A 12,660-nucleotide genomic window follows, 5' to 3' on the forward strand; every position below is an offset into this window, starting at 1 on the left:
AAAGGAGTGTTTCCACAAGGGTTATGGTTCCGGAAATACTGCAAGGGCACTGGTACCAGAGAGTTGAAAATCTTTAAAGTTATTTTGCTGCTCACTTTGGGACTCTGATCCCCAAAATGACCCCTCCCCCAAGCTCAGTTTTCTACTGTTTAGTGTCTCCTGAACTGCGTGGACAAAACTGAAGTCGAAACCAGATTAAGCTTTTGCTTGGGTTTCGTCAACACCTTTCAAACGTGACATAGCAAAGCTAGTCCGAAGAAGGTGAAGTATTCTGTTACCATGGAAAAAAACCAAAACCAAGAAACCACTGTATTAAGCATGGCCTAAATATTCCGTGTTTGTTCTGTCTCGTATGTTTGATCTGACAAACTTTTTGGGGTGCTTTGAACTCCAGACCGTCACCGGCTCCATCAGAGTCATTCCATTTTTGTGTTTGACATAACCACAGTGACATTCTGAGGTCTAGAATCCAATTTTGCTAACAGGGAAATTACAAAGAAACAACCAACCATGTAAATAATGTAAGAATGTTTATTTGTTGCACATAACTTTTTTGGTATAAAAATAAATGTAGAAATTACCTGTGGACAGCTTTGCTGAGTGTTTTGTCATCTACCGTGGTCCGCTTCTGTTCCCCCTGCCAACTTTGTTCTTGAGCGCTAAGCCGCAAGAAGAAAGTCAACATTGTGAACATTAGATCTCACAGTCCAATTACAAGCCATGAGTTCTTTTCCTGGGTTGTCCATGGTTAGTGATAGGGTTCTGCTACAGTGGCTGGATGCATGCATTACAAGAACCCAGAACTTGTACAACCCAAAGCAGGAATTAGTGCCGACCTCTCGCCAAACCTGTGTGTGGGAAGGGAAGGGAAGGGAAGGCTGAAGCACATGCCTCGTGCCCTTTTCCCTGTGTCTGCCTGTGCTCGTTTCCCTTGCACTGAGGGTGCCCATCAAAGTTAGATAATACATATAACTTACATAGAGAAAAGACTAAAACCTACTCAGGAATCTAATGACTGTGACAATTGTCTTAGCAAGTCTAATGTGATTTTGAAAAAGAAAATGGAAATGTGCTCATTGGAGTATGGAAAGCCGCTCTTCAAAATGAAGAAGGCCGCTCCGTCGACTCTGGAATGCGCCAGCTGCCCTGTAGCCCAGCGGCCAGTGGCGGCCAGCAGTCCAGGTCATGGCTTTGCTGGTGTCGATTTTCCAGCAGAAAGAAACACCGTTTGTTCTTGCTCCTGATCATGGAGAACGGCCCTGTTTTGTGGATCTGAGCCAATTCCGCAGCACCTTCCAGTTCGCCTGCGCTTAGGGCAGGCAGAGGTGGTCACGGTTGGCTCGCAGGAGCGTGCGGGACTCATTGGCAAGCCTCCAGTATCTCTCCTTCAGCAGAAAGGCGGCTGGCTTGGGCTGCCGCTGGCGAGTGAAAATCCCTTTCTTGTTGCCCAAGACACGTGTTGTCCCTGCAAACGGGGAAAGAAAGTTACAGAGCAGGGGAAGGACAAATGGCCACACGCGGACAGCAATTTGAGGCTACCTGCCAAATCCTGCTCTTTTCACTATTTTTTAAAGTTGAGTTTCTGGACCTCATGACCACATAGATGGCCTCAATGTTTCTGGGCTACTGTGTCGTGATAAGATCTGCAAACCCAGGAAAAGGATCTGTGATCTCAGCGTTAACCGTTTCAAGGGTGCAATCCTGTGCTGCCCGTGCAGAGGCTGACATGCATCCAGCGCGAGGTGTGCGGTGTGGCAGCGACCACCTTTTCCACCCTGCACTTCGACTGGGAGTTGGCATTTTGGGCTGCCTGGAGTGCCATGGAGGGGAGGCGGCCGGGGCATCTCCTGGGCTGCCTGCAGCTGTCAGCTCAGCCACCTCCCCGGTTGCCAGCAGTTGCCCCTTGCCTCCTCTCCAAGATAAATTCCCAATGCTGGGGGGCCTTGGAATCGGGACCCCAGGTGGTCCCACAGCCTCCTGGACAGGATGGGGCCCTAAGGGGGCTGCCACCCCAAAGCCAGAGGAGCCACTGAGGGCCCCTTTAGCCAGCAAGGTGGAAGCTTGTACACCAAGCTTTTCAAACCTGCCCCACCAAGTATTTTAGGAACTCTGTAAAGTGAGAACTGAACATTCTAGTCCTATCTCTGTAATATGCTTTTTCCTTCAGATTTTAAAGCCTATTTAAAGAACTGTAGGCCCCTCACCTAGGTTGGTTAAATGGGCATACAAAACCAGAATCCTTATGTGTCAGTCACCAAAGACACAAGTTTGCCATTGCGTGGGTGTGTCATATATCAAATCTCATCAAACATCCAGTACGAACTTTGGTCTCTGGTGTTTTGCCTTAAAGGCTGATTTTTAAAAGTCACACGTCACGAATTCCACCATCAAACACTGAGGAACGGCTTGGAAAAGAGCAGCCGGCCAGGGAAATCTCCGGCACTCGGATGGCAAGTTCACGGGATGCTGCGGACCCCGTCCAGAAGTCCAGCAAGTTTGCTCCCCACATGGCAGCAAAGGGAACAGTCCGGGCGAAGACGAGCAAAGACTGCTAGTGGAGCACTAAACAGAACCCTCCCCGGGGAACCAGGAGGGGCGCAACGCTCACGGCTGCTGTTGCAAGAGCTGGCAGGGTGCTGCGGCCGGCAGGGCGGGTTCCGCGTACCTTGCTCAGTCATAAAATCAGCAAAATTCCAGATGAGCTCTCCGATCACATACTCCTTCCTCTTTTGGTCCAAGACTGCATGGTACTCCTTCAGCACCGCGGACTGGTACTCCTCGGAGAACATGAGAGGGGGGTCCTGCGCACATGTGGGGGGAAAGGGGGTTCAAGGCGCGAGCCACCAAGAGCGCCGCGCGAACAGGCCCCCAGGTGAGCATGGGGCTGTGCCCAAGCCGGGCGCAGGGGGCCAGAGAGGGCGCAGGGGCTGCCAGACTCACGGCGTGCAGGCCAGCGACGGCGTCCGCGCCATACTCGCTCTGGATGATGGGCTTCCGGTGAAGACCGTACCAGTTCTCAAACTGTGTGTTGAGCTGCAGCTGAATCACCTCCAGGTGCCCCGGGTCATGGTACCAGGAGAAGTAGCTGTTCACGCAGATGACGTCCACGTAAGGCGCCTAGGCAGGAGTCGCGGGGCAGGATTATTCGTACTACTGTTTCATTTCTGTACTGCCCGTAGCCAAAGCTCTCTGGGCAGATATTATCTATTGTATTTATATCTCATTGTTTTCCTTTCAAGGCTCTCAAGGGGGCTTACGCCTGCTCCCGGTCTTATCCGCAGAACAAGAACCCTGTGAGGTGGGTTGGGCTGAGAGTTTGTGCCTGGCCCAAAGTCACCCCGTGGGCTCCTTGGCTGGGGGGCCTGGAACCAGATTGCCCGAACATGGTCCCACACGCTTCACCGTGACACGGCCCTGGCCGAGGTGTGTGCGCAAAGGGGGCAGGGAGGAGGGTACTTCTAGAGGGCGGTTCTAGGGTCCTGAGGACCCCCGGTGGGTCCCCTCCCTTGGCAAGGGCCCAGCCATGCCCACCCTCAATCCCACTGGAAGCAACCGGTGCAATGCTTTCTCTCCCATTTTCTGAAAGTACTGGGGAAAGGAGCAAAGTAGTAAGAATTTTTCTTGTGGGCAGAGAATACAAAACCGGGGAGCTTCTGCCACCCCTTCAGCTCAGCAAGGAAGCCCAAAAGAGGTGGGCTAATTCAAAAGCCCCTGGCAAGCGATCGCTTGGGAGCAGCGGCAAGAGGCTGACCCGTACCTCCAGCGCCCGCTGAGCAGGCAGGTGGCACCTGCAGTGCGGGAGGAGAGGGGAGGGGAGGGGAGGGGAGGCATACCCCCTGGTCCCGCGCGTAGTTGGCGTTCGAGACGAAGGTGACTGGCCGGGAGGCGTCCAAGGCCTTGGTGTGGGCGATCACCGTCCTGCGGGCACAGAATGCGCATCAGGCTGCTGCTGCCACGCCAAGCCGGCCCATGTGGCACAGAGGGCACTCCCAGGCTGGGCGCGAGGGGCCGTGGGGGACAGTGCTGCTGCACGCCAAGCGGCACCCCTTTTCCGCAGACACCTGGAGCGCCACCTCACTTGGTAAGCACCCATATTGCTTCGGTTCCAGGCATATATATATTCATACATACATGCATACATACATACATTCATTCATATACACACACACACACACACACACACACACACACACACACACACACACACACCAAGATATATATATATATATTATATATATATATTATATAGAGCGAGATATATAGAGTGAGCGAGAGAGAGAGAGATTATAGTCTTTTCAGCGTCAGGTGAAAACCTTTTTATTCAAACATTGTTTTAGAATTAGTGATTTTAGAAGCTAGCAGTCACTTTTTACAATTTACCTAGTTGTATTTTTTCTTAATATTTATTATTCCTATTTATTGTTTATATATCGATGTTTGCTGCTGTTTTTGTGTTGTAAGCCGTCCTGAGACATTGGCGTAAAGGACGGCATATAAATGTTTAAAAAAAACTCCCGGGGCCCCCCATGCCCCCCCCGATTCCGTGCCGCTCGCCCTTCACAGGCCCTGCTGGTGCGCCCCCCGGGGTCTCCCCGCCTCAGCCCATTCGCGCTGCTAACCTTGCATGCGCCTTCTGCTCCCCCTGCCAGACCCCGCGACCCTCCCAGCCCCCGGGGAGGGGGGCTCACGTGCTTCCACACTAACGCCTCGGCTCCACGCAGTCCTCCCCTCCGCATCTCTTGCGCCGGCGGTGCACAGCTGTGCCACCAGCCCCTCGGCCACAGCCCGCACAAACGATGCGCTCCCGGCTTTTCGCCGGCGTGCTCCCTGGCGCCCTCCAGAGACTGGCAACTCCCACACACACACACAGGGAACTGCAGTCCAAACCGTCGGAGGGCCGCGGGTGCCCATCCCTGCTCGCCCCGCTGAGTGCCTGCTGGCTGCGGAGACCTGCTCAGTGAACCTCGGGGGGCAGAGCCGGACTCCGGCTGCCAAGCCTGGCGCCTGCCACCCTGGCGCGGCCTTCCCGGCCCCGGGCCGGGCCCTTCCTGCCCACCACTCGCTGCCGGGCTGTTTGCTCGGGTCTGTGCAGCTTCCCCCCCCCCACTCTGAAGGTCCCAGTGCCTCCCCTCTGGATCGGACAATGGCCCCAGAGCTTTCGGCTGAAACAGCCTGGCTCTTCTGAGCTGGCCCCCTTCACCGGCGGCTCCCTCTGCCCCCTAGAGCCCCTCTCAAATGGAAGCGCGGCACCCCCGAGAGAGCACGCTCGCGGCATCCCTCCCCCGCCAGGCTCAGGAGGTTGCTGCGGGCCTCCCCCCGGGACAGCCCCCCCCACGCCTGCGCCGCAGATGCAGGGGCGCCTGTTCCGCTGTGGCGCAGGCGCCCAGGGCCGCACGCACTTGAAGTAGTAGGCGGTGGCGGGCAGCTCCGAGGCCGGCTCGTTGGCGACGGACCACATCACGACCGAGGGGTGGTTCTTGTCCCGCTGGATCAGCTCCTCCATCACGGCGAGGTGGTGCTGCAGGGACGCGTTCCCAAAGTTGGTGCTGAAACACGGAGGGATGTGAGGCGGCTTTGCCCTCCCCGCCCCCCCGAGAGGGCCCGTCTTCACGAGGGCTCCACCGGCGGGCTGCCAAGGTCCCATCCCGGCTGGCCGGCCCCTCTGAAACCGCTGCCCCAGGGACGGCCCCCGAGGCGGCCCCCCTCACCCCCGTGGCTGCGGCCGCCGCCCCCCACCCAGCCGCCATGCGGGGCCGGGCGCTCGGCGGCCACCCACCTGTCCCTCATGCCCACGGCCGGGCACTCGTCGATCACCACGATGCCGTAGGCGTCGCACAGCTCCAGGACCTCCTCGGCGTAGGGGTAGTGGCTGGTGCGGAAGGTGTTGGCGCCCAGCCAGCGCAGCAGGCTGAAATCCTTCAGGAGCAGCGGCCAGTCCAGGCCTTTGCCGCGGATCTGCAGAGAAGCCACGCGGTGAGCCTCCCTGCGTGCCGGCCCACGCGACGGCCCCCGGCCGCCCCCGGCAGCAGCCGAGAGCCGGCCTGGCCTGGCCTGGTCCCCGCGTGTGGAAGCTGATGCTCCAAACGGGCCGAGGGCGGTGCGCGAGGCAGGCTGGGCCGGCAGGCCAGCCCCACGTGCGCGAGGAAGCCTCCCCGAGGCAAATACAGGTGCGTGCGGGTGGGCCACCTCTCGGCGAACAGGTTTTCCCGCTCACAGGCGTCCCACATGCAGGGAGGGAGCAGGGCCCAGGCCCTTCTCTGGGTGCCGGGGGGGTGGCGCGCCTCTCCGTGGCTCTTTGGAGGAAGGCACAGTCCAACCCGCCCGGGGGACTCCGGGGAGCCGGGAGAGGTGGGCACTCTTCTCCCAGGGCGCCTCAAAGAAAGAGGCCAGGCGTAAAGGTGGGGAGCTCCGGCCCTTCGGATGCGAGTGTCGCTTGCCGCTGGAACATGGGTCATTTGCTGCCCGAGCACGGCTTGCTAGCAAGCCGTGGGGATCAGCCCGGCAACAAGCCAGGGACTCTCCGCAGGGGTTGCCCGTGGGTCACGGAATCGCAGAAGAGGAGAGGCCATTGGGTCCAGCCCCCGGTTCACAGACCGCCGTCTGTTCGTGTGGCTGGGTGCACCCGACATAGCCCGCCTTTCAGCGGCGACCGGATGTGGCGTCTTCCATGGGACAAAGCCAGCTGTGGATGCGCTCCACGCTGCCGCGCCGCCCGCTCGGCTTGCGCTAACCCTCAGGCTCCAGACGCGCGAGCCGCTCTGCAGTGCCACAGAGGCTCCGGCGCTTTGCCGCACCCCCGACAGGCGCCGGCAAGCCTCACTCACGTCCGCATCCTCGTGCTTGTTGACCCCGTGGAAGTAGAAGGGCTTCCCATTGAGGAGGAACTGGGTGTCGGTGACGCGGACGGTCCGGATGCCGACGGGCTGCGTGTAGCTGTCCTCGGAGAGGCGGCCGCCCTCTTTGGCGGAGAGCACGACCTGCGTGGCCGAGAGCACCGCGGCATCGACTCCTGGAGCGCAGGAGCAGGGCTGGGGATCTGCGCCCAGGCCCACCTGGACCCCCAAGCGGGCCCCACCCCGTCCCTTGGCTCCGCCCCCCAGCTTCCTTGCCCCCTGCTCGAACGTGGAGATGGCTGTGGCTTCGTGGCTGCAGGGCGGGCTCTGCCCTAGGACGGGCTGCCACTGGGGGCATTTTTGGCCTGGCCCGCCTTGCTCCGCCCTCGGCCAGAGGGCAGCCCCCAAGGGCATCTCTGGGCTTGAGCTTGGCCCTTGGGGAGAAAAGAAACCGCCTTTCTCGCCACTGGCCAGCCCCCGCTCTTGCAGGTGGGTTTGCGGCACGTCGGACAGGCACAGGAACAGCTACGGGGCCGGCCCTGTGCCGACGGGGAATCCCATCCAGCTGGGGCAGAGTGGCCCAGTGCAGCCTCTTCCGACAGTCCCGCGCTCTCTCCGAGGGAGGGCGGCAGCCGGCTTCTGGCTTTCCACCCAATACTGCCCCATACTTGCACACAAGCTTTACCTTTGCAGCCTTAAGGACTAGTAACTTGCTTGGCCTAAAAAATGGTCAGGCTGCTGAATTCTGTGCTTGGAAACTCCTGGATAACGAACCTTCCCCACCCGTGTGTCAGCTGAGGACTTTACGGGATAATGCTGAGAGCACGCTGTTTTCAGTTTATCAAAAGGCCTTTAAATTGCATTAGGAAAAGCGCAACAGGAAATGGGAGGCCAGTTCTTGTCCCCTGAAGGACCCATGGAAGGCCGCAATCCAGCCCTGCTCACTGAGGGCCCGTGCTCCTGACCTGGCCAGGATGCGGCCGCCGCGATGGTGGGCAGAAGGCCAGGCCTGGCGGGGATTCCGGACCATCGGCTTTTTGGAAAAGCAGCGCAAAAGCTCTCCAGGCCCGCCCAGCCCAGGACGCTCTCCTGGCCCTGCCTGGGGGGCCACTGCAGCCGCGGAGCCCACATGGGACCCACGTGTGGGCAAAGCAGGGGAAGGGCCGGGGGGGGGGCAAGGTGAGCGGGGGGTGCCCACCCGTGACTACATTCAGCTAGACCCAGCGGGGCGCCAATGCTCCCCCAGCCTGGTGGCCTCCAACTGTGCCAGCTAGGGAAGATGGGAGTGCCATCCAGCTTGCCTTGCGGGCACCGAGTTGTGGCGGGGCCGGGCCACAAGCCGGATGCTCTCCCCCCTCAGCGGGAAGGCCCTGGAGCCCGACCCCCCTTGTCCGCGGGGCCATGCGCGCTCACGCACACCGGGGCCAGGACTCTGGGTCACGACTGGTGGCGCACGGTGGGCGGCGTGGGCGCAAGACGTGGCAGCTCTGCCGGGGTGGAATCACCTCAGGGTACCTTTAAGGAGTACAGGTATCCGGGGCGCTCGTGCATCAGGTACGGCCACCACAGGATGGGATCCGGCACCCTCAGTTCCCCACTCGGCCCGTCTCCCGTGGCCACCACCACGCCGTCCCCATCGTGCAAAGTCAGCTTCAGGGAGTAGTGTGAGCTTCCCTGGACCGAGACCAAATACTGGACCAAGCCTGTCGCCGAGGAAGCAGCGCTTATAAGAACAAAGGAAGAGCCCCAACGGATCAGACCATCTGCCTCTGGTACTGGAGGGGGCCATGAGGACTAGTAGCCCCGATAGCTGCCACCTCCTTTACTTTGCCCGGTTGTTTTACAGCCATGCCAGTTGGGTGCATCTTGCACAAGGGAGCTCCCTCAGTCACGTCTGCAGCGTGGAGGAAAGTCCGTCCCTCGCTCTGGCTGAAATCTCTCCCCTGCCGGCTTTGCGGAAATGGCTCCCGTGTGTCGTGCCTGACGGAGGCATCTACTCGTGAGGAAGAGGCAGAAGCTAACAGTGAGAGTCGGGCGTTGGAACGAGGGGACTTATATTTAAGACCCAGTGCCCAGATGACCCCTCTGCAGCCTGGCTCTCAGACGACTGAGCCAGGAGCCTCTCGACAGCCTGACCCCGTAGCCTCTGAGAGCACCTTCCCTTTCTGCTCAGTCCAGGCAAGACTGCCAGGCGAGTGCTGCCTCTCTGCCGCTTGATAACCTTCTCAGTTTTAATTCCTGGGGTGCTATTGTGGCAGGCCACCTGCGGGGCTCCTGCCTGAAGGTGGCCAAGAGCCATCTCAAAGAAAGCGGAAGGAAATTGCTGCAGCCCCGGGCGCTTCGGGCCGCCCATCCCTGCATCGTGTCCAGCCCTGTGGCGGCTCCGTGCGCCAGAAGCTGCGCCCGGGGGAAGCAGGCCGAGGGACGCCAGCGGAGCCCGAAAGCCCCCCGTCGCTGCCGCTCGGTCGCCTACCTGTGTTTCCCAGCACGTCTGTGGTCACCGTGATGTCTTCGATGTATGCGGCCGGGGTTGTGTACAGCAGGACGGGGCGGTGGATCCCGGCATAGTTGAAGAAGTCAAACTTCGTGTTTTGGACAAAGTAGCCCTTGGGGTACCTGTGCCAAAGCAGAACGGAAAGGGGGGGGGGGCTTGGGCGGGCCTGGAAAGCCCCCGTGAAGGCACGCCCCAAAGAGCCCCAAGCCATACCCCCAGTGCGTCCCCTCATGCCACCCGCTTCTCACATTAAGGCTGCCTGCCCAACCTGTTGGGAAAAGTCCAGTTCCCTTCAGGGACCGCTGGCCAGACACCCTGGAAGCTGCCGTCCCGAATGCTGGAGAACACCGGGACAGCGAGGACCGTGCTCGAGCACCCTCCCCCAAAGCCCTCCGGGGCGTGACTGCGGCTCCCCTGCGAGAGCCGCGGCAGCATCCAGGCAACCGCATCAAAGACCGGGAGATCGCCTGGGTGGGAAGAGCGGGCCGCAGTCCACGCGGCCCTCCAGCGCTTCGCTGGAGCAGGCCTCCCGCAAGGAAGAGCGCACAGAGCAACTGCGCTCATGAGCGGAGCGTGGGCGCCTCCGAGCCGGGGATCGCTGCACCCTGGCTGGCCACGTGGTCTGAACCCGGCTGGCAACCATGAACGGCTCACGAGCAGAAGCCGGGGCTTTGCTGGGTCCTGGACTGGGGCTTGTTCGCCCTGCTGGGTTCGGACAACACGACAGCCCAAGGGCAGCCCACACTCAACCCATACTCAGCTCTCGTGATATTGTGCGGCTTGAGCCCTGCTGGCGAGTTTGCTTCCTTGGAGTCCCCTGAGCTACCGCCTCGCTTCTGAAGCCTCGAGGGGCCCCATGGGCATGTCTTTTCGGGCAGCCATTATCTCAAAAAACATTGTTTTCAGGTAAAATCTTCAGCTACTCGGTGGAAAACGCCCCTAACCCTGTGCATGGCTTGTCCCTCCAGACAGTGCATGGCTTGTCCCTCCAGACAGTCTGAAGCCAGAGGAGAGGATCTGGTCCTCAGCCAGCCGTCATATTCTGCCGAGGGGAACAAACCCGTAGCAGGGCATCGAGCTGGTGCGTCTTCGAGGATGATGCTGTAGCCTGTTTTTTAGGTTTCTTTTAATTAGGGGAGCAGCACGTTGTAGGGGTGGAGGACCCCCAGGTCCCCCTGGCTAAGATTCCAGAGCGACACACACTGCTCTGGGGGGCACTGGACAGAACAGCTCTTCCTATCCCACAGTGTCCAGACAAGATGCACCGCTGCCAAGGGCTCCTTCCCGCCAGGGGGGGGCTCAGCTGGGGGCAGCAAGGGGCAGGGCCTCCTCTGCACGAGCCCCCAACCTGCAGAACAATTTCGTCACTACAGCCCGGCTAGTGAAACTGTACTGTCTTTCCGGCACGAGGTTAAGGCTGCCCGAGGCATTTTTCAACAGCAGATACCGCACGGAGGGACGAGGTGTCGCCAACAGTTTTTAGCAGGCCTGGTAGTACAGGATGGGCTCAGTGGCTTCAGTTGTTAAAATCTGGCTTTAATTTTTTGAGCCCAAGTTATGAGTTTTTTAAATAGCTGTGTATGTCTTTACTGCATTTTATTGTATCGATTGACTATATGACACTGCTGGGAGCATGTCAGCTGTTCAGCGGGCTAATCGTAATCATAACGCATCACAGCCCTACAGGCATCGCTAGAGCACGGGGCCGATCCCCACGGGATCCACCCCAGACTCGAAACCTTGCGGCAAGTCCTGCCGCACAGAAGCAGAACCCCCTCGCGCTGCCGGAGCAAGCGCCATGCGAGCTCCAGACTGAAAGGCGGCACGAGAGCCTCCCGTCAGCTCCCCCTGTGGTGCCGCTTGGGGGCCTGAGGCCCACGGCTCACGGGCCGGCCCGCGGCCACAGCCACTCTGCACGCGCCTCCGGGGAAGCCTTTCACTCACATGGTCTCGTCCGTCAGGTACTGGATGGTCCCGGGGGGCAGCGTGGAGGGCGTCAGGGTGTTGTTGACTGCAATGGTGATGCGGCAGGGCTGGCCGGGGGCCCCGCGGAGGAGCCGGCCGATCTCAGCTTCGAAGGGGAGGTGTCCGCCCTCATGCTCCATCACCTGCACACCGTTGACCCACTGCAGTGGAGGAAACCAGAGTTTGGTGGGGGGGGGGTTGAATAAGTTTTATTCTTAATATATACCTAACAAAAAAAAAAAAAAAAAAAACCTAAAAAGCATCGATCATCGGAAACATCAGACCTACTGGGTCAGCCCCCCACATTTTTTCTTTTTATGTTAAACTATAAACATATTTAAGTCTATGCGTAGTCCCGTTTCTCTAGCCAATGATAAAAAGAGTCCCAGGTTTGATAGAAGTCTGTATCTTCTTTCTCCTTCAGACACAAGGTCAAGCTGTCCATTTCCGCACAGTCCAAGATCTTTTTTAGGATCAGTTCGTCGGCGGGTGGCTCTTCACTCTTCCATGTTGGGCAAATGCGATCCTCGCAAATGCGATGCAATGTAGAGTCAAATACATTGCTTGCTTACTAAGATCATCAGGTACAACACCTAATAGGAAAACTTCAGGTTTAAATGTTAGAGGTTTTTGTAACATTTCCTCAAGCCATTTGTGCATTTTAATCCAATACTGTTTTGCCTTCTCACAGGTCCACCACATAGGATAAAAAGTACCGATTTGTGTTTACATTTCCAACATCCATTTGCCGTATTTGGAAGCATCTTAGCTAACCTATTTGGTGACAGTTACCATCTATAAAGCATTTCATGCAGGTTTTCTGTAGGAAGCTGGAGTTTTGTGGGCACCCCTGGGGCCACGGCGCTCTGTGAGCTCGGGCAGCCGGCCGAGGCCCACGGCTCCGTGCCCCTTTCCCCCCACACCCACCCTGCTGTGAACCATCCTGAGTCTTTGACTAAACAGGAGCGGTATAAACAATAAACAGACGAACCCTATGGGGCAGGGTGGGTGGAGAATTCACGACCGGCCCAAGGCCATCCGGGGAGCTTTGGGGCCAGGGGACGTAGTGGTCTCAGTTGTTAAATGTGGCTTAAATTTTTCTTATAATTTTTGAACCGCCTCATCGTTTTTTGGACTACCTGCTGTGCACTGCCCGGAAAGCTGCGGCTAGCGGGCAGGGAACCGAACCACGACCCTAAGAGCAGCCTGCCACGGATACGCCGCGGGTTCATCTGTGGCGACGGCCACGGACGCAGAGGGCTTTCAAGGCGGGTCGGACACGTTCATGGAGGAGGGGAAGTTGGCCGAGGGCTGCAAGATGCCGTTGCTGTACACGGACCATATTAAATCTTCATTTAAAGGCTTTTC

At 58.7% G+C, this 12,660-nt stretch overlaps 1 protein-coding gene across 1 annotated transcript; it reads right to left on the reverse strand.

Moving 5' to 3' along the window:
- Positions 1-517: 517 nt before the first annotated feature.
- GUSB (glucuronidase beta) lies at positions 518-11,465 on the reverse strand. The gene is made up of 10 exons (XM_044456110.1): positions 11,272-11,465; positions 9,307-9,449; positions 8,349-8,536; positions 6,825-6,977; positions 5,777-5,955; positions 5,400-5,546; positions 3,834-3,918; positions 2,941-3,117; positions 2,666-2,801; positions 518-1,465 (listed from the first exon to the last, which is right to left on the reverse strand). Exons 1-10 carry the CDS (start codon positions 11,430-11,432, stop codon positions 1,311-1,313), a joined length of 1,524 nt encoding a protein of 507 aa, XP_044312045.1. The 5' UTR covers positions 11,433-11,465; the 3' UTR covers positions 518-1,310.
- Between the last annotated feature and the right edge of the window lie 1,195 nt (positions 11,466-12,660).

Source organism: Varanus komodoensis, unplaced genomic scaffold, assembly GCF_004798865.1.
Source record: "Varanus komodoensis strain SLA01 unplaced genomic scaffold, ASM479886v1 scaffold81, whole genome shotgun sequence".
NCBI lineage: Eukaryota > Metazoa > Chordata > Lepidosauria > Squamata > Varanidae > Varanus > Varanus komodoensis.